The sequence below is a fragment of the Balaenoptera ricei genome, chromosome 12 (assembly GCF_028023285.1).
Source record: "Balaenoptera ricei isolate mBalRic1 chromosome 12, mBalRic1.hap2, whole genome shotgun sequence".
In the NCBI taxonomy this organism is placed as follows: Eukaryota; Metazoa; Chordata; class Mammalia; order Artiodactyla; family Balaenopteridae; genus Balaenoptera; species Balaenoptera ricei.
Genome location: NC_082650.1, coordinates 70,186,441 through 70,212,879, shown reverse-complemented (window position 1 = coordinate 70,212,879; position 26,439 = coordinate 70,186,441). Strand labels below are relative to the sequence as shown.

Genomic DNA, 26,439 nt, shown 5'->3' with positions numbered 1-26,439 from the left:
TCTGGCTAGGTAAATATAATTAATGATAATGCTGACGATGAGGACACAGGCACAAGACTTCTGAACAATATGTAATATAAACTATACAGTAAGCCCCCTACATACGAACGAGGTCTGTTCTAAGAACATGTTTGTGAGTCCAATTTGTTCATAAGTCCAACAAAGTTAGCCCAGGTACCCAACTAACATAATCGGCTACAGAGTACTGTAATAGGTTTATAATACTTTTCACACAAATAATACATAAAAACAAACAAAAAATAAAACACTTGAAACCTTATAGTACAGTATCTTGAAAAGTACAGTAGTACAGTACAACAGCTGGTATGCAGGGGCTGGCATCGAGTGAACAGGCAAGAAGAGTTACTGACTGGAGGAGGGAGAAGGTGTGGGAGATGGTAGAGCTGAAGGATCGTCAGCAATACGAGAGGGAGGGCAAGCTGCAATTCCACTCACGCCTGACGTTAATGGCATGCACGTTCGCATCTTTGAAAGTTCGCCACCTGAAGGTTGGTATATAGGGGACTTAACTGTAAGTTTAAATAAGAGGTAACAAAGGAGTTTAATGAAGGAGGAAGTTACAGAAGTTGCCAACGCTGTCGAAAGTAGTCTCTGTTACTTTACGAGTTCTTGGAGGTGCTACAACAGCTTTGCCAGGCACGAATCCCTAAATCTAAGCCCAATTCCTATTTGCCGCCCAGTCACCTGGTGAGGACTACAGCTCCCAGAAGGCAACGCTCCGCTCCCTTGGCTCCGGCTTCCTTAGCCGGCCGGGAGTTGTAGTTTACAAGAGAGCGACTTGGAACCGAGTTTTACGCACTCGTCAACATAGACTGGGCGCAACAGGCCTCTCCTGCATCCGGATCCTCCCGTTTTCCGCAGCCTTCCGATTCGTCCGCCTAATCTTTGTGCTTGGCTGGGCGGGAATCCGTGGCTGGTCGGCCGGCGAGGCGCTCTAGGCCGAGCGGCTTTCGTCTCTATGACCCAGGAGGCGGTCCCCGGTGCCCTGCGCAGCGCGCGCGAAGGGGGTGCGCGTCAGTTCCGCGCGGTGCTGTCGGGGAACCATGGCTGCTGTGAGAGGTGAGGCCGGGGGCTGCCGGGACTGGGGACTGGGGACCCCGCGGGGGGCGGTGGCGAGCGAGCGTCAGCGCTGGTCTGCACCTGTCGGCGGCCGGCCATCCTCCGCGCCCGCGGGGCTCTGGGGCCCAGGGGCCAGGCCGGGGCGTCGGGCAGCAGGAGTTTGTGTTGAGCCGCTCCCGGGCTTGAGCGCGCGCCGCCGCCGCTCGGGGCAGTGCGGGGCAGCCAGCCTCGCACTGCCTTCCCCGCGGCGGACTCCGCGCTGGACAGCTCGGCAGCCCAAAACTGCGCCTGCCTCGACGAGCTGGCAGTGGGTGGGAACCGAATTCAGACAGGCCCGGGCTGCGGCGGACCCGGCGAGGGGCCGGGGCGCAGGTGCGGGGCTGGAGACGCATCACCCAGCGGGAAGCAGGACCGGTCTCTGTCCCGGCTGGGGTCACCGCGGCTGCGGTCTCCGCTGCGCCTCCTGCCCTAGGATGCTCAGAGGCATAAGGGCATGCTCCGGGTGCAGAGCCTAAGCAGCGACTGGCCAACGTAACAGCCACTAAAAACATCATTGCGGCATTAAAATAGCATTGCAACCGTAACGAGGTGGAGAAAGCAGTCGTTAACAGAGTTACTCCCAAGGAGAATGTTGTATGTTGTTAGAAGGAATACTTTGATGTTTTGCCAGAAGGGTGGGGCGAGATCCACCCCCCCCGCCCCCTTCCCCAGGGATAGCACATTAGAGTAATACTGTTTGATGACTAATTGCCATTTCATGAGGGTGAGTCTGATTAACTCCGCAGCGCTTTTGCTTTGCTGAGTCCGGTAAGTAAGTAAGGACCAGAGCTGCATTTCTGAATGGTAGAGCTGCAGCTAGGAGAGGTTGGACAACACCCGGATTCTTTCTCCACCCTTCTTTCGTAGAGCTCTTGGCTTTACCTCTGAATAAACGTTGAACAAATATTTAAAGAACAGCTTTTTGCATGGGTGCCAAATTATTTTCCTGGTTGAAGAGGCCACGTTTATCATTAAGGCCCTGCCCAGGGGGTATTGTCTGTAGTTGCATATGCTTCTCTTACTTGCTTCTCAAATAAGCCCAACCTTAAGAGTCTTTTTGTAGCAACACAGGAAGTAAAGGGAAAAAAGTAGAATTGTTTTGATAACTGACATAAAATAGGAATAGCGAGATTAATGGTGAAGGCAACTTCAGAATTACATAAGTCGAATCATTATCTGAAATAGTTGCCACAATTTACAGACTTAGGCTTATTGCCAATACATATTTGCTGTGCCTGGGTCATGTTATAAATCTTATATGCCCACTAGAAATGTGTAATACAAAATTGCAGTTTCCTGAGCTTCCTGATATTCACAAAGGATTTATTTATCTGGGACTTACTGAATTTCCAAGTTCTCAGGTGTTACAAATAATGTCTCCTCTAAAATATAGTAAAATATAACTGAGCAAAAGATTTAACTCCAGACTGTAAATTTCGTTTGGGGGGCATTTTCCATACAAAAACAGATACTGCGTGGGAGCTAATGGGAACTTTGTGAGAAGGAGAAAACAGTGCTGATGTGCCAGTGGGCCCACTCAACAATGCAGTTGAGTTTTGAACTTTTTTTTTTTCCCGTGGCGGAGCCTCTGGGCATGTGGGGTGGAACCCACGCCCCCTGCAGTGGAAGCGTGAAGTCTTAACCACTGGCCCACCTGGGAAGTCCCTGTATGGACTTTTGATATTACCCTGAAAAAAATTGAAATTGCTAATAATTGAACTTTCATATTGGAGAATTAATGACTGGAGTGAAGAAGATATTTTGATCTAATGGTAAGCTGAAATTAGAGAAGATAATGCTTAAAAAAGCATTAAGTATTTTTAAAAAGTTTATTACATGTTTCAAAAGTGGTATTCTATACCAAAGCCCTATATATTATACAAATATCTAAACTTATTTGCTTACGCTTCTATTTCCATCACTAGTTATTTTCAAGAATATCTTCTATATTCCCATTAATCACGATGCTAAGAGGTGTACTTTCAAAGTGTTAAACATTCACTATGTTGTTTTGGAATCAGGAACCTATATAAGAGCTAAAATAAAGTAGTTTTTAGTTTGGCAATCCTAACCTCTCTTATTTATGAAAGTATTGATAATCTAGGACATGGGCTGGTAAACTTTTTCTGTTAACAGCTGATGGTCTCGGTCTAACTACTCACCCTGCTGTTGCCGGGCACAAAAAGTACCCATAGATAGTTCAGAAACAAATGAGTGTAGCTGTGTTCCAGTAAAACTTTTTTATGGACACTGAATCTGAATGTCATATAATTTTCACGCATCCCAAAAGATTAACGAAAAACTTTTTTCCAGCCGTTTAAAAATGTAAAACTATTCTCAGCTTGCAGGCCATATAAAAATGAGAGGAAATGTAGGTTGCTCACCCCTGATCCAGAAGATGGGAAATGCTTTCTCCTGTACTGCTGTTTATTTTTTAAGTCTTAAATTTCCTCCTGTGTAGGAAAGTTTTAGAGCAAGCAAAGTATTATAGTAATCTCCTTCAATCCCTTTTACATTAACATTGCTTTTTGGGTCCTCGGATCTATTGGAAAGAAAGTTTAGTCAGAGAAGCTCTATTTCTTCTATTCTACCATATTACTTTCTAGTTAAGACCTAATGTAATTTAAAAAAATCTGCCTGAAATTTACAAATAATTCTTTAATTCACCCAGGGAAAAATATTTATATTGAAGAATCTGTTTCCTAGTGAGTTTCTACCATACCATGTAATTTATTTGAAACTCTTATTTTATTTTCCTGTGCAAGTCACCTTTGAATTGTGGTTAGGCTTCCAAAGTGGTGAACAAAAGTGTACTTAGGTGTAATGTAGTTACAGTAGCAGCCCAGAGTTACCCCCTGTCCCTCTGATTCTTAACACAGGTTGTCAAAGTATGGCCCATTGGTCAAACCCAGCCTATCACTTGTTTTTGTATGGCCTATCAGCTAAGAATGGTTTTTACAGGTGAATGTTTGAAATTAATCTGATGGAACCCTAACTTTGAAGACCAATGAAGCAAAATATTACTCACCCACCCCATAGAATTCCCTTCTTCTCAATACTGTAAAGCATTGTACTCAATTATTGTTATATTTTGAATTTGTCCAATTAAATATAAATTAAATGTGAAAGTATATTTTCTCTCTTGTCACCTAAGTACATACATGATATCCTTGATTTTGCCTTGTGGCCTAAAAAACCTAAAATATTTACTCTTGGCCCTTTACAGAAAAAAATTTGCTCATCTCTGTTTAACATGTGCCTGAAGATTTGAAAGAAGGTTACAGATAGCTGGGGATGAGAGAGGTGTGAAGTGGGTAAAGAAAGTAGACGTAGTTTGAGCATTAGGTGATAGTAGTCTCAGAGCAGGGCTGGGAGTACGGAAGGAGCCCTGGTACCCTGGTGCTTGTGGTTTTATTGAAGGTGTTGGACCGGCCCTGGCACCTGAGTGATGGCTGCTGCTCAGATATACTTGCAAGAAGTTCTTAAGTTGAGTGTTCATAAGTTGTGTATATTTTCTGGATTTCAAGTTTTACAGAACTTCATTCTTAATACTCTTTTTTATGGTGTTATGAATTATCTTTCTTATAACGCTATGAAATGAGAGGCTGGACGTAATTTGTTTTTTATTATGATGAAGTTCTATATTATTTTATCACTCCGTTATTCCTTTTGTTTTCTTTCTGCTGTCTCTCTATTTAGAACATACACCGCAGTAATCGTTTTCATCCTGCTTTCGTGTTTTGCTTTCACAAGTATGAATTATAAAGATATATAAAGTACATGATTTATAACATCCTAAACTAGAGTTAGTTATGCCACATAACCTTGCACTTAAGCCCTCCCCAGGAACAAAATCTATGCCTAACCAGTTGATACTTAAAGTCAGCTGTGTTTTGTGTGTGTATGTTTGTTTCTGTTCATGTAGTTGGAAAATATTGTTTTGAAATAAATTTTTAAACGTATTTTGTGCTTGAAATTGGAAAGCATTTTGAAGTATAACACTGCTTAACTTTCATATACATAATATTGTCTACTAAATAATATCTTTGTTGCACGTATTTTCCAGAAAATGTCCATTTATTATTCAAGTTGTACTGCTTGGCAGTGATGACCCTGGTGGCTGCAACTTATACCATAGCTTTAAGATACACAAGGACATCAGACAAAGAACTCTACTTTTCAACCACAGCCGTGTGTATCACAGAAGTTATAAAGTTATTGCTAAGTGTGGGAATTTTAGCTAAGTGAGTATAAATACTTTTTAGTGTGTTAAGTTATTAAGTTTTTACTCAGTTATGTTTTTATCAGAAGATTCAAGCTACATCTTCGTATGTTTGATTGCTTTAGAGCAGTCTTCCTCAACTCAGGACAGTTTTGCTCCCTTGGAGATATTATTTTGGTTGACCCAACTTGGGGGATGCTGCTGGCATCAAGTAGGTGGAGGCCAAGGGTGCTGATAAACATCCTACAGTGTCCCGTCCTCCAGGACAGCACTCCATAACAAAGAATTATCCAACCCCACATACTAGTAGTGCCGAAGTTGAAGAATTCCACCCTAAAGCAGGGGTTAGCAAACTGTGGCCCATTCGCCAAATCCAGTTTGCTGCTTATTTTTGTTGCAACAGAGACAGTATGGCTCACACAGCCTAGACTATTTACAGTTTGGTTCTTACAGGAAACATTTGCTGACTTATGCTGTAGAGGAATATAATGATAATAATAGTTAACATTTCTTGAGTGTTTCCTGTATTAAGTGTTAGGCACTGTGCTAAGTGCTTTTCATTAGTTATCTCATTTAATCTTTATATATTTTTTAGGTTAAGTACTATAATTACCCCTATTTTATCTATACAGCATCTGAGGTTCCTCCTTGTTGTACTGTTACTATGTGGCAGCACTGGGTTTTGTATCAGTAACATCCTATGAAAATCGTTTTAGCCAAGTAAGAGAGGGTTAAGAATAGGGGCTTTGGAGTGAGACAGACCTAATTTTAGTCCTAGACTCATTGGGATTATGACTTTCCATATATTACTTAACTTCTCTGAGCTTTAGTTTCTTCATTTCTTCTTCTTTTTTTTAAAGTTCATGTTAATAAGTCTTCAGTCCTGCCCATAAGCCCAATAGTTTTATGCTTGTCTGTTTTCATTTCCCACATTATATTATTCATAGACTGGAATACTTTAAGTCTGATAAAAATCAGATGACTTTCTCACCACCAATAAAGAAATATATGCAGTGAGTTTATGGGGCTGAAAAGGGAAATTCTAGACACTGAGTCTATAAAACTAGGGGTCAGAGTCCATTCAAGACAGAGGAAAACAACCATAGTCTGTGGATGAGAGAAAAACAGCAACAACAGACAACAGAAAATGAAACAAGAGGAGGTGAGCTTTGGGTTATGTTGTATAGTTTCTTCATTTCTTAATTGGAGAAAATAGGGCTGTGAGAATTAAATAAAATCTGGTAGGAAATTACTTGGGGAACGATTTTTGAGATGGGGACCCATCTGGGTCATGTGGGTGGGTGAATTCATCTAGGTTTCAAGATGTGGGCTGGTGAGAGTGGGAAGTAGTGAGGAATAGCGTGTGTGTAGGTTTAATTACACTTAAACACTTTAAAATTTTATTTAACAAATATTTATTAAGTGATTTCTGTGTGACAGTTTTATAATGGGTGCTGGATATACAGGTATGAATGAAATAGATATGGTTTCTGCTTGCTTGGAACTTAGGTTCAGTGGAAGAGACAGAAAATGAACTAGTAAACACACACATTATTACAAATAACCATCTGAAAAAAATACTCTAAAAATGGCTTGGGGAAGGAAGAAAGAACAGAAAAATAACTTGAGACTTGATGGTGGAAAGCTTTAATAGAAAATGTGTGTTTAAAATTTATCATGTAGGCAGAGATACTGTGGCAGCCTAACTTGTTAGGTTGCAAGTAGGGTAAAACCTCAGACCTTTCACAGCTTTTTACTTAACAAGATCCATTTTTAAGGAAATTTGGCTTCCACTATTCTGCATAATGTCAGGTAAAGGAGAGGCCTTACTGTACCTTTAAAACTTTAAAAGGCAGTGTTCCAAAGGAAAAAATCTCTGTTTGAAGCTCTAGAACAACATCCATATAACAATTTAAGCGTTAATAAATGAATAAAATCTTAGGGCTTAACTTCTTTTAAAACAAAAATGGCGGTATTGGAAAAAGGGGAATAGGGGAACACATTTCTTCTCCTTATTCCCCAGCTCCTTAGGGAGAAAAAATTATGACCCAGGAATGAAATAGGGCCGTCAAGCATGAAATGAGCTATTTTAAACTGTAAGATCAAATCATGGTTTTGTTGTTTCGTAACTGTTAAGACTTTTTAAAAACCGATGTGCAGAAAAGCAATGAGGCCTTTGGTTTAACTCAGCAGTTGGGCTAGTGTCCTGCCAGCCTGCCTGCATGACTTTTTGTTTTATTTTGATGCTTTTTCAGCTTTGCATTGCTTGCTGTTCTTAAGTTATTCAGTGTTATGGATATGGTCATTTGTAGTTTGTTTTGTGGAAATGTTTTTGGAAATTATATCAAAATATTAATAAAAGCAGAAAAGTTTCCAAGAGTTCACCAGACAAGTCCCAATAATGGTGTTGAAATAGCAACAGTGTGGAAAACTAAATACTGTACTTCATCATCATGATCATCACCAGTAATCAGTTACTGTGTATGTCACCAGCATAGTGTAGAGGCTTTTATGAACATTTACCTGCAGAGTACACAAGACCAGGGAAAATCAGGACAAAGTAAAGTATTATGACACAGAGTTTTGGTGGCTGGCATTTGACACTACATGGCTAACAAGAATTTGGCTGTGAAGAAGAATCATTTAAAACACAACGAGTTTCCAAGTGGAAAAAGCACTGGAAAATCATAAAGCATGAAAGAAGTGAAATGCATTTGAAATTACTGGATTTTAAAGCAAATGTAATTTTTATGGAGAAACATGTTGGCAAATTATCACGTTCTTATTCAAAACACATTGGTAGAATGGAATACCTGCTACTCATAACAAGAAAATATTTTATTTCTTAGAGCAAAGGGATTACTTTTAAGAGGGCATCTGTGAAAAATGTTAATCTCTTGGAATGGTAAAAGAGTGACAGAGAAAGAATTATTTTACCCTATGAGGTCACAGGTTGATAGCTATGGAATGAAATGAAAGGATATCATGATGGCATCTTCAGCAATATGTCATGAGACAATCGTTAATGAAACTAAAGCATAGCTGTGTGGGAAACATACCCAGTGAAAATGTTGAGGGCTTCCTCTCTGAGGACGTTACATTTAAACCCAGACCTGAAGATTGAGTGGAAGTTGGGCAAGAGAAGAGCAGAGAGAAGGCAAAGAGAACAGTGTGTTTGAAGAACAACAAATCAGTGTGTCTGGAGTGCTGTGAGGGGGGATTGGTGCTAAGATGAAGCAGGAGAGGTGGGCAGGGTATCAAGAGTAATCCTATGGGCCTGTAAAGGATTTTGGATTTTATCTCAAGTGCATTGAAAATCACTGAATGGTTTAAATCAGGGACTAACATGGCGACCCATATTACTTTGAGTTACTTTGTTGATTCCTTTGAGGAGAATGGATTGGAAGGGTATAAGAGTTGGAAGTAAGGGAGCCTATTAGAGCCCAGGGATTGTGGCCATGACGACAGCGCAGGTGATGAAGGTAATGGATTTGAGTTATGTTCTAGAAGTAGAATCTATAGGACTTGGTGATGGGTTTGGTGACTGTTGATTCTTACTATCTCAGTAGTTACCACGGACACTGAATTACTGAATACTGAACTTTTGCTCCTAGAGGAAATACAGGGATAGGTTCCTGTGAGCCTCTGGTCACAACATTTTCATCAACTGATCACTATATAACCATGTTTCTGTTTAAAGACACCTTATTTAATATGTATTGTTGACTCATTAGCATTGAACTCAGGGCCAACAGCACTATTAATCATGCCTGGACAAAGCTTATCTACCATGTATTTTCTCCATAAGGCACATCACAGCTTTCTTGCACTAAGGGACACTAGCCAGCACTTTAGCACTATTGATTGCTATAATATATAATGTTATAAGTTGAAATTGCCTTAGAAAAATCAAAGAATAATGCTTCTTTGGGGGACAGTTGCGAAAAATGAATTTTTGAAAACCTAATGAGCAGATATCTAACTTCTTTTCTTTAGAAAGCAAGTAACTACACTCTGGAATACCAACTGTTAATCACTGTCAAAATGTGTTACGTAAAGTGCCAAACATCCTCTTTTAAGATTGCAGCAACTAAATTTGCTGCCTTCAGACATTCAGGATTGTTGCTGTTGAGAATGGCAGGCTGCCAGAGAGTGAAGGTGTTAAGGAAACATTCTTCCCTGTCTCCCCTAAAAAAACGGTGAGGGAAACATGCAGGTAAACACAGCTAATTTTCATTTCATTCTCGTACCACTGCTTTAGCCTTAGCTATTATTTCATCTTCTACGATGAGAAATCTTAGGTTGAGGGAAGTTTTCATTTGCCAGAGGTACCTAGAAAGTGATTGGCAGTGATAGGATTAGGAGGCAAGTTCCCTGATGTCTAATTTTCAAATTATAAGTATTTTAGAACAAAATAATTGAGCAGTTTTGTGATTAGCTAGGGCAAAGATAAGCATTTAGTAACATTGTTAGACATTTCAGTAATTGCAATAATTTTATTTTTTGTTTTTTCTCTTAAGTTTTTATTTCCAAATGTTAAATTTTACCATATTCTTGATTGCTATGTATTTGTGTGGGTGTATATTGTTTTTATGTTTTGAGAGCAAGTTTTACACAAGATGCCCCTTTGTCCCTAAATTCTTCAGTGCATATTTTCTAAAAACAAGGACATTCTCTTACATAATAACAGAATATCAAAATTGAGACATTAGTATTGATACAATACTGTTATCTAATTCACAGACCTTAGATAATTTTGTTGCCCACTGATGTCCTTTAACAGTAAAATAATCACACTTTACAGTAGTGTTATATCTCTAGCTGCCTTTAATCTGAGACAGTTCCTCCATCTTTTTTTTCTTTGACATTGTTGAAGAGCATAGTCCATTTACTTTGTAGAATGTCCCACAGTTTATGTTTATTGATTGCTTTCTTATGATTAAATTTAGGGTTTTGGTCAGGAATATCACGGAAATGATGTGTCCTTCTCAGTGCAGTGTATCATGAAGCACATAATATCCATTTGCCCCATTACTGGTGATTTAACTTTGATTCCTTGATTAAGGTAGTGCCTGCCAGGTCTCTCCAGATAAAGTTACCAATTTTCTCTTTGTAACTATTAAGTATCTTGTGGAGAGAATCTTTGAAACTAGGTATATATCCTCTTTCTCATCATTTTTATTGTCCTTTGATGTTGCCAAATGGTAATTTCCCAGTTCCATCATTCCCTATGCATTTATTGGTTGGCATTCTACTCTAAGAAACCTTCCCTTCTCTCCCTCTTCCTCTCTCTCCCCCCCACCTGTCCTTCTCCCTCTCAGTGTAGATTCATGGATTATTATATTATATTGGCTGGAATCCATTATTATCATTTATTTCGATGCTCAAATTGTCCCAGATTTGGACAGTGGGATCATCTTCAAGCTTCCTCCTGTTTCTTTTCTTTTCTTTTTCACTTACATATTTTCATCAGCCTTTGAGCAGTTTCTTTTTAGCAGAGCAAGATGTTCAAAGCTTATCTTATACTTTCCCTGCCCCAATCCCAAAATCATACATTTCTCTAAGAAGCCTTGTTCCTTTTTTCCCAAAATGTTATTTAGAAACCAGAATCTAGACATGAGGTGTGCACACTGCTACTGGGGGTATCATAACTTCTGGGCCCTTTCAGTAGACGGAGCTAGGTAACATGTATGTGTATACATACATATCTGTCTGTTTCTCTGTTTCTGTATATATATATGTGTTTGTGTATACAACTATGAGTTATATATTGTTTGATACCTGCAATTCTGATCCAGTACCACAGAGTTCATTACAACTGTTCCCTTTTCCGTATTCCCTTTTCCAATGGTGGTGAGTTTGACTTCCGTTATCCTCAAGATATTTACTTATTTGCTCAGTCCTAGAATACATAATAAGTAGATTCAGAACTTCTAAGATACAGCTGTGAAAAAGCAAACCTACTAACTAAAGTTCAGTATTTGTATGTAGTTTTTTTTTTGCCTTTAGTTTTAGAGCATATAGTAAAAAGACTGTGTTTTAGAATACTTGGGTTAGTTCTCTTTTTCTCCTTCAGTGTAATTTTGGTATTCATTAAAAAAACTGACAGGGTTGTTTTTTCTTTTTTTGGTTTCTGTTTGTAATTAATTTGGAGTTTTCCGCCATCCTTGTTGCTTTTACTTACAATTTCCAGTAATCTTTGGAATATGAAATTATACTTGTTTCAATCAAAAGTTAATTTAGAACTGCAAGAAAAAAAGGGGAGTGTGGGGAAGAATTAATGAATGGCTACTTTGATAAATAAGGTTTAAGGTTTATACGGTCTGATTGGGGAGTTTTGGTTACATGCATTGTGTGTGCATACAGTTTACACTGCTTTGCTTTTTAACTTTTTTTTCACTTAAATGTTTTATCTTAGAGATGGTTCCATGTCTGTACATAGAAATCTGTCTCATTCTTTTTAAGAGCTGTGTGGTATTCCACTATATGGATGTATCACATACACCAGTTTCTATTGATGGGCATTTGGGTGTGTCCAGTCTTCTGCTACTACAAAACGAAGACGTAATAATTATCTTTTTATATACACTGCTGTGCACATGTATAATTACATCAGACCACTTTTATACCGAAAAGGAAATTAATAAATCCTATATTTGGGGAGGGGAGCAGCTTAGCAGTTGGATGTTGCAAAAGCTTTATATGTGAGTAAGTTATTTTTTAAGTATTTGACTAAGTTACCAATTTCTAAGTTATAATTCCAGTTGAAACATCAAACAGTACATTTAAAAATATTTTAGTTTTTCATAAAATAATTACTATAACAATTCACAGGAAAATTGCTAGTTAGCTGTATGCTTTACTAAACCCTGTCATAGCTATTAAGATTGACACTTTTGATTTAAGTCTGTCATTTGTGATGTGAAAAGGAAATGAAAACACTGCATGTTGTCTTAGAACAAAGTCAACTTTTTATTGTTTGCTATCCACCACAGCCTGTAAAGACTAAAGAAACCTAGAAGGAGGTGTAAATGTACATACACTTTGGGTGTGTTTAGTAATAAACCAAATGCATCTTAAATCTTTGTACTACTTATCCAGATAAGACTGGAGAAAATTATTTTACTATTTCATAGTATTATCTAGAATACTCAATGAAGCTGTCAGGTACTTATGTCATAGATTATCCAGCCCTATTCTGTTTTTCTTGCTGAGTTTACATTTTGACTGCCTCTTTGTACTCAATGCTATAAGGGGTTTAGGGTCATGGGGAGGAAGTAAAAGTCATGTACCTCATATGATGGGTATTTTTGTCCTCAAGTGACCTCATTATTGGTTTTTATACCTAGCTCCCCAAAATCTTTTTATGTGAGTTAATTTTAATTAACTTTGCAGATGATAAGAAATTTGTAAGGGAAATTTAAATTTCTTAAGCTCATGAGTAACTTCTGCTGTATTATTCCATTTTGCACAGTGCCTTGGTAACCTAGCCAAGGATTTTAGGCCTGCTAGTAGTTCTCCTCAGATCAGGAGCTGGAAGAATGAGGCCTACTTTTGACCAAACATAGATGAGAAAGAATTGGTTTCAGCTGGTTGATAGGAATTGGGGGGGGGGGGGCGGCAGCGGGATCTCTGCAACCAACATGGAGCTTCAGCAGTCCTTGAGGTAACAGGTTGCACATGGATTCTAGTCCAGTGATAAAAATCAAACAGTACATTTAATGGGACAGACTATATCTAAAAAAGTTAGTGTATGCTTTTTGATTATACACATGCTTTCTCTTATCTCACAATGTCATTTATATAATTAAATTCAATAAATTTGTTTTTAACAAAAGGTACTCATTAAAGTGCTTGGGATTTGATTTCCAGAGAATATCAGAGCAGGAAAATGGAAGAAAAAGTGGTCTTTGGTTTTTATGTTTTTTTAGTATTCAGAGAACACTATTCAAGGCTGTAGTATATTTAGAATTGATCATTTATCTTTGTCTACTTAACAGTAAAACAAAAGGATAGATGATTACTAGTGTTTTCTGGAAGATATATTGCTATTTTTTTTAACTTTAGTGAGTAAAACTAAGTTTTAGAGCTGTATTCTTATTAAATATATTAAATTAAGCAAGATATAATCTAATACCGAAATAATTTATTTCCTCTTTTAAAACTTTCTGTGTGGTAACATTCCCCTATATTCTTTCTTATACCTCCTAAATCTCTTTATTCTACTTTCTAATATCATTAATTATTTTGAGCTTTTGTTTTCTTTTACAAGTTCTTTTAGCATTCTCTGCTATTTTTTGTAACTTATTTCAAAATATCTTGTTATAATTATATAATATTGATATAATTCTAAGGTACCATGGTGAAGCTTGAGCTTTCCAGTAGTTAGCATTCTGGTATACCTTGGCTTCTCTAATATCTGCATTAGAGAAGGAAGCAGAAAAAGATAGTAAAGTCTTCCTGGCAGTGGAGAAGTAATAGTTCCTAAGTATCCAATAAAAAGGATATAGCCAGAAGAGCCAAAGACCTGAAGGTTAATCTGGACACACCGTACTCTACTGGTTTTTCATGTTGAAGGAAAGGAGTACTCAGATTGGCTGGTGATGTCTCACAGGCCCTTCATTTGATGTGAAAGCTGAAAAGTGTGGGAGAAAAGATAAGAGAAAAGTGACAGGGAGAAAAGGGGCCACAGCAGCCTTGATTATTGGTACAGGCATGGTGGTTAATAGAAGAAGCTTTAAGAAGGGCATCTTTTGTTTCTGTGGCCTAGGCCAAATTTCCTGTCTTAATAATTTTCTTGGGGGCTGGAGTGTTCTACAGTGGATAGGCATAGGTAGTTAATTAGACATTATGGACTTTTTGCTTCTCCTCAGAACTTGGGTAATTATTTTTGCACTATTCAAATATGAACATATCCAATTAGTGACTGTTGATTCTAATGTTAACCCAAAATATAGAGGCTCATTGTGAGTTGAAATAGCTCGATCTTCCCAACAAAGTATTATGGTCCTTTTAAGGATCTTGTGAGGGGCAGTTAGGAGCCTTTTTTTTTTTTTTTTTTTAGGAGCCTTTTGATGTAGTACTTTTTTTGGTGTTAATGCTTATAAAAGTGTTCTTTGATGTGTATTTTCAGGAAATAAATGAGCTGATTTACAACAGGGGTAAATATGAGCCAGATTAGCTAGTTCCTCCTGAGGAAAAATAAGAATACTTAAGAGCATGCATCAATCAATATGCACTCAAGTAGTAAGCTTTATGTATGTTACAGGTACAGTTTACCTTACTGATATTAGTAAATTATTCAGATTTCCTGCAAAATTATACAGATACATACTTGATTAAAGATTTATTGTCTACCATATTGCACAAACACGGAATTAATTTACAAATAATATTGACCTGCATCACTCAATTCCTATCTCAAGTAACTTCTATAACTACTAACGCTTTTTTCTTTTGTTTGCAGTTTAAATCTATTGTAATTTTAAAAATTAAAAAAATGTATATGCAACCTGGTTAATCTAAAACATAATCTGGGTGAACTTGATGCAATGGCAGTTAAAGTGGCAGGGATTAAATTAATTTTTTATAGGTAATATCGGCAATTCTGGTGTCCTGTTACTCTCATTGTTTAATATACTCAAAAGCCCCTGAAACTCTGACCAGAGGATGAGGATGGTAAACCTAATTGTCATATTTTCCCAAATAAAGATTGTAGTTGTTTTGCTTTTATGGGGATGCATTGCTGGTTTGCTTCTTTTAGTAAATCTAAAATTAGTTAAAAATTCTAGAAATAAGTTTGCTAAATTATATCGATGAACTTAACACAATGTAGCTATCCTGTGTGTGACAGTATCTAATAGAAAGGATGATCTTTCATTTTCTTCCTTATCCCTTTCTCATTTCCCCTTTTTGTTTTCAAAGAGAAACTGGTAATCTGGGTAGATTCAAGGCATCTTTAAGAGAAAATGTCCTGGGGAGCCCCAAGGAACTGATGAAGTTGAGCGTGCCTTCCTTAGTGTATGCTGTGCAGAACAACATGGCTTTCCTGGCTCTTAGCAATCTGGATGCAGCAGTATACCAGGTAGGTGAAGCAGGTGATAATGGCAGGCGCAAAATCTTAAAAACTGTTTTCACGGTGAAAAGATTTTTTACTAACCCTTTATCAAACTATCGAATATTTTTCTCTACAGTTCTGTTAATGATATCAGAAATAATATATTTGTGTCAGAGTCTAATGTTAACCGAGCTGATGAGTTCATTGTTTGTTGGTAGGTGACGTACCAGTTGAAGATTCCTTGTACTGCTCTATGTACTGTTCTGATGTTAAACAGGACGCTCAGCAGGTTACAGTGGATTTCAGTTTTTATGCTGTGTGGAGGAGTCGTCCTCGTACAGTGGAGACCAGCCCAGGCCACGGGAGTCATGGTAAGAAGCTGAGTGCTTACTGTAGCTAAACGGGAACTTCCCAAAGACCTGAGCACTCCACACAGTCACACTGAAAAGAAGGGAGCATGATTCATAACCTCTGCCATATAGATGCGCCGTTTCCCCCTTAGGATGATGTCATTGTTAAGGAGAGTAATACCTCCGGGCTTCCTTTTTGAGAAGGAAGAATGTGCGTAAACCATGTTAGAGACGAGTGGTATCTTAAACTCCATATAGTGCACCTCCTTCGTTTCATGGATAACAGAAATGAAGTCCAAAGAGGTGAAGTGACATACCCACAGTTGCACAGTTAACAGCTAACCTATAACTCAGTTGTGCCAACTTCCACACAGTGGCTATGTTCACAACTTCTAGGCCTCTTTTAGACATTTTCTCAGAAATACTGGGCAGAGTTTTCCCCATCTAATTTTCGTGTTCTCCCGCAACTCACAAAATTTTTTATCATTTTGCACACACATCCACTGTCAGCAGTAGGGCTTACAGAAGAGTAGTGTTTTTCCCAATAACTGGTAACTACAATAGGGCAAAAAGCGCCTTTACTTCTGACTTTTAGTTCAAGAGTTAAATGTTAAGGTACATACCTGATTTTTTTTTTTTTTAATATATTGTATGCTTTTATTGGTTATTTTCCCAAAGAAGTAGGAAGTGGAACTATAGTGAAGGGCCTGAAGGTCAGGAGCTTCTCTCTGCAACTGCACACTCTTAACTCTTAGCAGATGAAAGACCATGGTTCTCTTAGGAGTATAAGGCAGCTGGGGATGTACGCAGAGCTTGTGAAAATAGAAAGCTCCTTTTTAGGTAGTTACTTTCTGGCCTGGTGGAAGAATTTTTTTCCCCAGAAAGTGAGTTTTAAATTAATATGTATTGTCTTTACATGATGTTTAAACGTGCTCATATTCTCGGTGACATTTCAAAACACTGATCAACTGGGCACTGCACGTATAACTCAGATGTAGAACTGTAAAGAATTTGGGAAGTAAGGCAAACACTTAAAAGGTAAATATGAACTTCCAGTAACACCCTACACCTTTAGAAAAGGGTCACCTCACCTAGGTAATATGTGTGAAAAGCTTAGTAAGCTAAAGCAGAGTATTCTACTTTTGGAGCACTCTAGAAAGTTCTTTCATATTTTAAACAGAATGTAGCTCCCTGTAACTGCCTCTCATTGTTCCTTGTTCTTGTCAGAGTAACTCAAATCCCTGCTAACTCCATACGAGGAGCCTTTGAATGTTTGAGAACAGTGTCGCACCTCCACCCTCCGTGTCTTTTCTCCTCCCCCACGGAGACAACCTTGTTGTTTCTTTCTGTAATATGGCTTCTGGAGACTTTATGATTCGCATTTCTTTTCTAGGTGCATTTATCCGTTCTTTTTCCTCAGTGTGTCCTAAAAGTTCACTCTGTCTCCAGATAATGACCGAGTGGTGTGAGGTGTAGTTCGCTAATTACCTCCTTTGTTCCGAATACCAGAGACTTGTTAAATCAGCGTAAGGTTATATTAGGTTTTTTTTTGGCTGGAGGAGGCTATCCATTATATAACGGATTATACAACCACATGTAGCTGTTTCACACAAATAGTTTGTCTCAGATGTGTTTTGTGCCGCGGGCTTCTTCTAAACCAGAATGCAAAATGTGTTTATATTTATTAAGCCCATCTTGTTTGCTTTGGGTTATTGTTCAAGCCTTTGAGGACTTTCCAGTCCTTATGCATTATTAGCTTTTTCTTTGAATGTTATGCTTTCTACAGATTCGACACCTATGTCTTCTGGGTCTTCACTGAAAATTTTAGACAGGACAGGACCAGAGTTCTGTGGCCATACCTCTGGACTCTCTTTAGCTTGACTTTTTTTTTTTCTTTTTCCTTGCTTAAGAAACATTCTTTCACAGTTTTTATGGGTCAGGAATTAGAGGGTGCCTGAGCTGGCCTCTTTTAGACATTCTGGCTTGAGGTCTCTCATAAGGTTGCAATCAAGATATCAGCTAGGGCTGCAGTCAACTGAAGACTTGCCTAGGCCTGGAGGATCTGTTTCTAGGATGGCTTATTCATATGCCTGGCTGGTTGATATTGGTTGTTGGTCTAGCTTGGTTTTATTCTGTTAACTAGCACTTTGCTATATGAGCACTCACTCAGCTGTGAATAGAACTACTGTTATCCTCACTACATTTCTCTGTCTTGTTCACAGAAATATTATGCAAATCTGTCAGATTTCTTGCTAAACATTATCTCTATGGAATTCCCCTCAGCACTTACACTAGGAATTCTTTCAGTAAGAAAATTTGGTAAGTCGTATTCTTATGGAAGCCACACCATTTTCTTGTGATGACCATTACACTTTTGATGGTTTCTTCAAAAGTTCTCCATGTCACCTGTTGCAGCATTTCGCTGGTATTCAGTAATAACAACAGCAGCTGCAGTCACGTGTCATACTGGATACTAGCAGTGTTCTAAGCGCTTTACATACATTAACTCACTTATGCTCAGAGCCACCATACGAGGCATGTATTTTTATTTCCATTTTCTTATGAGGAAACTGATAGGCAAAGAAGGCTAGCAATGACTCAAACTTGCTTGGACCCAGGCAGCATGGCTTCCAGAGCCTATGCTCTTGGTGAGTGTACTGGGCCGCCTTACAGGTCTCAAGCTGCTGTTTATAATTTCTGCAGCTTTTCTTTCCCTCTGCCTTTTTGAAAATCAGGACAGTATTTGCCCAATTCAAATTTTCTGGCATAGCTTCTATGCCCCATTATTCTTCAGAGATACAGTGATCAGTACCTTGGATTTGCTACTATTCTTGGTCAGGATACTTCTGAATTTATTTAGGTAGGTGTTCTCACAACAGCAAACTACATGTCTTGGACTTTGGTTCCCATTCATTCATTTAAAATCATTATTCACAGAGAAAATGGAAACTAGGTTTGGGTAACTCTTATTTTCTTGCTATCTAACAGTATGTCATCTAGCCGAAGAAGCATACTCTTTTCTTCCTAAACTAAACATACTTTTAAAGGCCTTCTTTAAATTTTGCAAGCCTCCACTTATACTGAGTTTTCAATGTTTTGATACTAAAACTCCTGGTTGGTTCCTCTTGGTTTTGTGTACTGTAGTTTTTTTTTTTTTTTTTAGTGTTCCTATAAAATGAGAATCCATTGAAGATGCCCTTAATTAGTAACACTGATTTCTTTCTTTACTGTTCATTAGAATCTCATTCTTAAGAAACTCTTACCCTCATAACCCATCTTCCCACTAGCTATGGAATTCTAAGTTTTATTTTTTTGAATTTGATTTATTCAAGACTGGAGCTCAAGTCTCTTAACTATGCTGTGTTTGGCTATTGCTCATGCTAAAACGACATGGTTGCCATTTTCCTAGGTTTCCATCACTTCCACTTCATCACCCAGCGTTTCTTTTTTCTTTTGGCTGCATTGGGTCTTTGCTGCGCGTGGGCTTTCTCTAAGTTGCAGCAAGCGGGGGCTACTCTTCCTTGCGATGCGCAGGCTTCTCATTGCGGTGGCTTTTCTTGTTGCGGAGCATGGGCTCTAGGCGTGTGGGCTTCAGTAGTTGTGGCGCAAGGGCTTAGTTGCTCGCGGCAAGTGGGATCTTCCCGGACCAGGGATCGAACCCGTGTCCCCTGCATTGGCAGGTGGATTCTTAACCACTGCGCCACCAGGGAAGTCCCACCCAGCAGTTTCTTATCAGTCAGAATTAAGTCCAGAGAAGCAGTGCCTATCACCATTTTTCCTAACTGTAGAGATTAAACTGGCAGAAAAGCAACCAAGAATTTGTCAGACAGACACTGTCTTCAGTAGCTTGAGCTTCCAAGCAGTTGTTGGGATAGATGAAATCTCACACCGTTATCTTTTCTTCTTTCTATGCTGGCCTTGTAGTTTGTATTAGGAAAGCATCCATGTTTATCAGTTGTAGTCTATAGTAGTGGTTCTCAAACTTTAGTGTACATCAGACTCAACGGGAAGGTTAAACAGATTGCTAGGCCCCATCCCCATAGTTTATGATTCAGTAGCTCTCGGGAGGGGCCTGTCAATTTTCATTTCTCTCAAGTTCCCAGGTGATGCTGCTGCTGTTGGTCCAGGGACCATACTTTGAGAACCATTAGTCCATAATGTCTTCTATTTCTCCTTTTATCTTCATGCAGACATTTCAGACCAAGCTTTCTCTCTCAGGTACTTAACATCAAGTAATACCCTCCTTCTCTCAGGCTTATTTATTTTGAACAAGGTATGTGCTTGTCATATTACAGACACGTGTCTCAACCCTTTAGTTTCAGTGTTACCACTAAGATAACATTTATCTCTGAGGAAAGACTGATGAAAGCTCCTGATGGTTAGTTTAGGGAAGAGGAAATAAAGTTGAAACAATAGGTTGGGGGCCCATATACCTGCATCTGTTAGCAAAGTATTATGATTATATATATGTGTCCATCTCTCCCATCCATGAACTATTTAAGAATCAAAGCTGTGTATCATCTTCATCTTTATTCATTTAGAATATAAAACAGTATATCTGGCACATAGATGGCATGCTATTAATATTTGATAAAAATTCAGTGAAGTAGGAAATCTTACATGTCATTACTCCATCCTGTAGGTGATAGGGAATAAATTAAACAAGTCAAACTGCTACCATCTCCATGCTTGATCCTGTAAGAGCTTGAGTTATGGTGGTGGCAGAAGTTAAAATGAAGAGGCGGGCTGACTGCACAGTTCTGTGCTTGGGTGCCCATTGTTATTAGGAAGTAGGCACACGTTATATCAAGCGTTTACTCTGGCTATAATTTGAGGGATAGGTTTTTAACTTAAGTACTTTGGCTTATCTCTGGGATGGCCTTTTGTTTGGTCCTATCTTATTCTATAGAATAGCCATGTCTGATATGGCACATACTTTCAGCAGAACTATAAACAGATTTTTGTATTCATTTGTTTGTTCTCTTGGATGAATTGTATTTATTAGTCACTAAAAATAACTTTTGAAACATTACTGTTGCAGGTGGAACAGAATCCATTATTAGGGTTTGGTGCTATAGCTGTTGCTGTATTGTGCTCAGGATTTGCAGGTAAGTCATAAAAGCATCATTTTATTCTGTTGTCAAATTTTTTAAAAAACATCAGACTTTAAATAGGGATTGACTTTATCTTGCTTTATCAAACTAACAATTTTATGCCTATTAAAGCTTATCTTCTTACTTAATAGCTATATAGTTTTATGTCAGCTGTTTTTCCAGTAAGCATGTGGTAGTGCTTAACTCAATTTAGACCTCAGTCCTTATTCATCTTTGCAGGTATCTAAGAATGTGTTTCTGTCATCCTTGACTATCCCCGGTCCAGCCAAGAACCCCAAAATAAATTAAAAAATGGAGGAAGTTAGCCATCAGAAAGCTCAAGTACCTCTTTCTGTTTTCCTGGCACTATCCTCAGTTTCGATTCTGCTGCTTTAGGTTGTTTGTTAGTTACTAGCTCAGTATCTGTATTTCCCTGGTAACCTCAAGTTCTTCCTCTGCTTCAACAGATTAGGAATTATGGAGTAGGGAGGAAAGGGGGGGTGATACCTAAGAAAACCTAATACCCAGAAGTAACAGCCAAAAGGGGAGGGAAGAATCAAAATCACTGACATCAAATAAATGTGGAAGTCTGGACTCATATATGTAGGGACAGGCTATCCTTCACTGAATCAAGAAGAGACAAAGTATGAATGTTAAGTGCAATGTAAGAAATGTTTTAGAAATAGTTCCAACAGAGAAGAAACTGAAAGTAAAGAGTATATTAATTATAGCCATACATCTTTATTATTTATCTTTATTTGTGCTATTTCAATAGTACTCTTTATTTTTGACTAGGAAAGTATTTTTCACTTCTGTATCTAGTCATTTGATAAGAGGGGAAAAATCTAAATTTAGGAATATACTTAATGATAGCATCATGCTAAACTTTTATTCTTAGGAAACAACAAATTAGAAACAAAAATTGGGTTACCCCCCAAATAATATACTATTTGATTTTTAGCACTGTTTTGAACAGTAAAATGTTTGTGTCCAACAGTCTATTTACCATAAGGCGTGTATTCTTAATACACAGTTGAGGAAATGGTATGTGGTTTACTATTCCTCTATGCTTGGAGTAACTGAGAACTGAATAGTTAAATGGTTTTCCCAGATAGGAAAATCAAAAGTAGAAATAGGAAAAGCTATTATATGTTTGTTCCATTCTCGGGTTCTTTCCAACATAGGTTCATCAAAAACAATCTTGGTTTTCATTTGAAGTTTTAGTTGATTAGTACTTTAGTGGCAATTCCTAAGTCTCTAATTAACACAGTGTTTATAACAAAAATCTTTAATGTCCTTGCTAAACATGCATTCATTTTAAGTATAAAACTTACAGCAGTGCTATGTGATTTTGGGGGTGGGGTGGGGACTCATGTGCGCTTTTGGAGCACCTAAAAAGCGTCGGATCCTCACCCCCAGAAAAATGCACATAGACACAAAACATATCTAGTTAGGGAGTTCACGGTCCTTCTGACATTGTGGGTGAACTTGGCCTGTGGACCCCTGCTTTAAAGGAAAATGGCTTCACTCAGCACGTTCTATTTAAATTTTATTTTGGTTGTGTCACTCAGAAAAAATCCTAAGTGGTGATTATGTAGGTTATTTTGCAAAGTTGGGAGTATTCATACTAGGCAGATATTATAGGGGTATGTTTAAGATAATTGACTCTAATAGTATAGTGTTCCAGCTGACCAAAGCAAGTCTTTTAGTGGCATTAATAAAGAGCTTTTGTGGTCTATCTCACTGCTATAATAAAGGCGGAAACTATTAATAGTAATATGAGTCTCCTGTTAAATGTGGGTTAGAAAGCTCCCTCTTGGTTATTAATTCTAGATGCTCTGTAAAAATACAAATTGGTAATGTTCGGTATGCCATGCGTCACAACCAACATAATAAATCTGCATTTAATTAATGTAAAATGTGTCTGTTCCGCAAATCATATACTTTATATTATCATATTTTTGGGTTATTATTCTAAAAGACATTTTAGATTAATTTCTAATAATATCTATTTCATATTTGCATGCTTTTCTTTCAGGAGTGTATTTTGAAAAAGTTTTAAAGAGTTCAGACACTTCCCTTTGGGTGAGAAACATTCAAATGTATCTATCAGGGATTGTTGTGACATTAGTTGGCGTCTACTTGTCAGATGGAGCTGAAATTAAAGAAAAAGGATTTTTCTATGGTTACACATACTATGTCTGGCTTGTCATCTGTAAGTATCCAGGAATTAAAGGTTCTGGGTAGATTCCCCCCCCCTTTTTTTCCTCAAGTTAGATGTCCAGTTTAAGCCTTTATAGCATTTTGAAATTGTTCCTTTGATACTGTGAATACCAGTTTGAAAATGTAATATTGGTTTTACTGATTTACTTTTGTGGCAAAGCTATCCCAAAGCAATTTTGCCTTCACAATCAAAAGTATCTAATGTGTTAGCAATAAATGTGTACAGTTTAGCAGTAGACTACATAGCCCTTTGGGCATCTGAAAAACAGTGCTGTTTTGTAGGAACTATGACTCCTAGTACAAGCTCTCTCAGATGGCTGCCTCTAAGGAAAACAGTATTTTCCTAGGTAAATCAGTATGGCATCTCTGGGGGTGAAAACTGCCTCACCATCACAGAATGTTTCATTTATCTGAGCGTTAAGGTTTTCTTTCTTTCTGTATGCGAGTTCTTGCCAGTGTTGGAGGCCTCTACACTTCTGTTGTGGTCAAGTACACAGACAACATCATGAAAGGCTTTTCTGCGGCAGCAGCCATTGTCCTTTCTACCATTGCTTCAGTGATGCTGTTTGGATTACAGATAAGTATGTCTTAGTTTGTACTGTAAGTTTTTAACATGGAAGAGCGTCTCACTTCCTTGGTTCATTTCATCTTTCATTAAATATGGCAGTTGCTTGTAGAGTTTACAGAAATTCCTAGTTTTGTTACAATTTATCCTACAGGTGCAGCAGTTCATAGTTGTGTGGAATGTGGGTCCACAGTACTTAGGTTGTTTAAATGGTTCTAGAGCTGAAAGTGAGCGGGCTACTCAGTAGAAAGAGTGTTTCTGCAGACAAGGCCTCCCTGATTAATTTCCACACAGTGGAATTAGAGTAAACTTGGCTTTTTATTCTGAGGTAAGAACAGAGAACTTCTTTCATTTCCCCCTTAGTTTGTACCTTCCTGTTTTAGACTTGGGTATAAACTGGTTTTGAAACTACAATCCAAATCTAAATTTTCTCTTTAATAAAGCTATTTGTTTCATTTAATATGTAATTAATACAAAATTCATTACTATAGCTGGCATTCTAGGACCTCCTTTATGCTGGTCCTTCTAATATAATTTTCCCTAGCCATATCCACCATTAGTTGGCTTCTGAATTATTTAAGCAGTGATATTGACTTAACATTTCCTGGTGCTTTTATGCTGTGATAATTTTCTTTACTGATCAATTATACCATAAACTAATACATGAGAAAAATCTGTCAAATATCAACATTAAGTAAAAGAAACAGATCTGGCCTATATTTACATTTCATTTTAAAATTGACTTGTTATACATGCAAATAGAAGAATACCAACCTTGTAGAAATCTTAGAAAAAAATTTGATAGTCTGGTTCAAATCTTGCTTGTACCATTTATTAGCTGTAAAACCTTGGGGAAGTTACTTAACCCATGTCTCAGTTTGTCTGTAAAATGGGAATGATAATATCACCTATCTCGTAGGGTTGTTTTAGGCAAAGTGCTTAGAACAGTGCCTGGCACATAGTAGGTAGGTATTTTGTATAAAGCCAACTACTTACCATTTCAGTAACAGATATTTCTAGGCCCTCCTTCTGATGTTTTTCTTACCTGATTTGTGTGAACTTTCACTTGTAGCTCTGATCCATCCTTATGCTCAACAAATCCTATGCCTGTGCTCCTAAAGAATATTTGGAAACAGTATAAATGCTTTTTGGTCAGTGTTCTGTCTTACTGATGGTCAAGGAAATTAATTAGAATGTCTTAGCAATTTTCCTATTTAGATTTAATTTACCCTCTTCCCCTTTTGGAAGGCAAAGCTAGTCTTTTCTAGTTAGGGATGAACTAAAAGTCATAGCTCGATGTTGTTTCTCTGCATGACATTTTTAAAGCTATTAAGACTGTGCCATTGTACTCCACATAGAATATGGTTTAGTTTTGACATAAGGATTTATTTATATGATGCCTACTTGTCAAGTTTGGGCAAGTTGTAATTCAGTTGTGTATTAAGATGAAAAAAAAAAAAAGATGTTAGCAGAAAATGGAATTTTACTCATTAAATCACCACCTCATCTCCTATTCAGAAATCTTCAATGGTTTGAATCATTGGTCACCTAACTCTTTGAATTTTGCTTAACTGCCTTTTACTCTAAACTTTCACAGGTTTCTAGTATCATGGAAAATCCATATTCCACTGTGTTTTCTTTCAGTCAGCATAGAGGGATGTTAGTATGTTCTTTGTCAGTGGTCCAGGACAGTCATACTTGCGTTCTTGGAAAGTATGTAGTCAGTGATTGTCACTCCCTTGATTTCACTACTTTTTTTGGTGAGTGGGGTGGGGGTGGAGCTAGAATTGATGACCTTTCTAAACCTTACCATCATCATATAGAACACTAAAATTTATTTTCCATGCAATCTGATAGTGTAAACCCACAATTGAAAGTCTTCAAAATTTTAAACTAATCATTGTTACATAGTTTTAAGGACACAAATACAGATTCTTTTTTTTTTTCTTTTTTTCTTCTTTTCAGCACTCACCTTTGCTCTGGGTACTCTTCTTGTATGTGTTTCTATATATCTCTATGGATTACCCAGGCAAGACACTACATCCATCCAACAAGGAGAACCAACTTCAAAAGAGAGAGTCGGTGGTGTGTGATTTTAGCCTCAAAAGAGATTCCTGCTAAGACTAAACCATTTGCATTAAACTAGAGCCTTAAGTCAATCCCAGAAGGTAGCTTAAAAAAATGAACAAAAACTGTGTCGCATAAGCATTAAGAAGAAAGCTACGTGAGTGTATTGCTACAAAGATTTAATGTGGCCTGTTTGGAATCAACCTGTTTTGTTTTAGAGTGAAGGATTTTTACTATTGTATATATAATGTACATATAAAGTATGGAGATGATGTGGTATTAGAAAAAAATCATGCAAGGCTACAATATTTAATTAACAAGGTTTGGGATTATGTTAAGGGTTAAAGTGCCAAAGCCATTTCTGTACTAACTGTTCTCTTGTGCAGGTTCCAGGGGAGAAGGGTGACCCGTCCTTATTCTCCAATGCATGTACAGTATTTGGTCCCAGCAGCAGTAAAGACCTAGCTCTTTTCTTACAAAAGAGAGGCAAAGACAAGACAGGCTAGTTCAGAAACAAACTGAATCTCAAACTGAATCTATTTCATAACTCAGACAATGATTTCTGGATGGTGACTGAGTACTCCTTTAAAGTGCTGTATTTGTGCCATTCATTGTCTGGATTCACATTTCTTTGCTCTTAGATGATATAATTTTCTTCAAAAAATATTTCTAATGTCACTTTTGTACTTTTTTTTATGAAGTATGTTTAACTGTTGAGCTCAATAATTTGTGAAATTTCAGTG

The 26,439-nt window shown here is 37.8% G+C and overlaps 1 protein-coding gene across 2 annotated transcripts; it reads left to right on the top strand.

Moving 5' to 3' along the window:
- The first annotated feature begins 993 nt into the window (after positions 1-993).
- On the top strand, positions 994-26,439 carry SLC35A1 (solute carrier family 35 member A1). Of its 2 annotated transcripts, XM_059941681.1 has the most exons (8): positions 994-1,080; positions 5,186-5,363; positions 15,266-15,425; positions 15,617-15,769; positions 20,790-20,856; positions 22,880-23,056; positions 23,511-23,645; positions 25,595-26,439. In XM_059941681.1, exons 1-8 carry the CDS (start codon positions 1,065-1,067, stop codon positions 25,720-25,722), a joined length of 1,014 nt encoding a protein of 337 aa, XP_059797664.1. In that variant the 5' UTR covers positions 994-1,064; the 3' UTR covers positions 25,723-26,439. The 2 variants fall into 2 exon arrangements, with proteins under 2 accessions (XP_059797664.1, XP_059797665.1); XM_059941682.1 differs by lacking the exon at positions 5,186-5,363 and having other exon boundaries at positions 1,014-1,080.

Bases quoted from the DNA above. Each gene is read 5' to 3' on its own strand.
- SLC35A1 (XM_059941681.1), top strand. The intron at 5,364-15,265 runs GTGAGTATAAAT...TTGTTTTCAAAG, and splicing joins AGTGTGGGAATTTTAGCTAA to AGAAACTGGTAATCTGGGTA. The intron at 15,426-15,616 runs GTAGGTGAAGCA...GTTTGTTGGTAG, and splicing joins TGGATGCAGCAGTATACCAG to GTGACGTACCAGTTGAAGAT.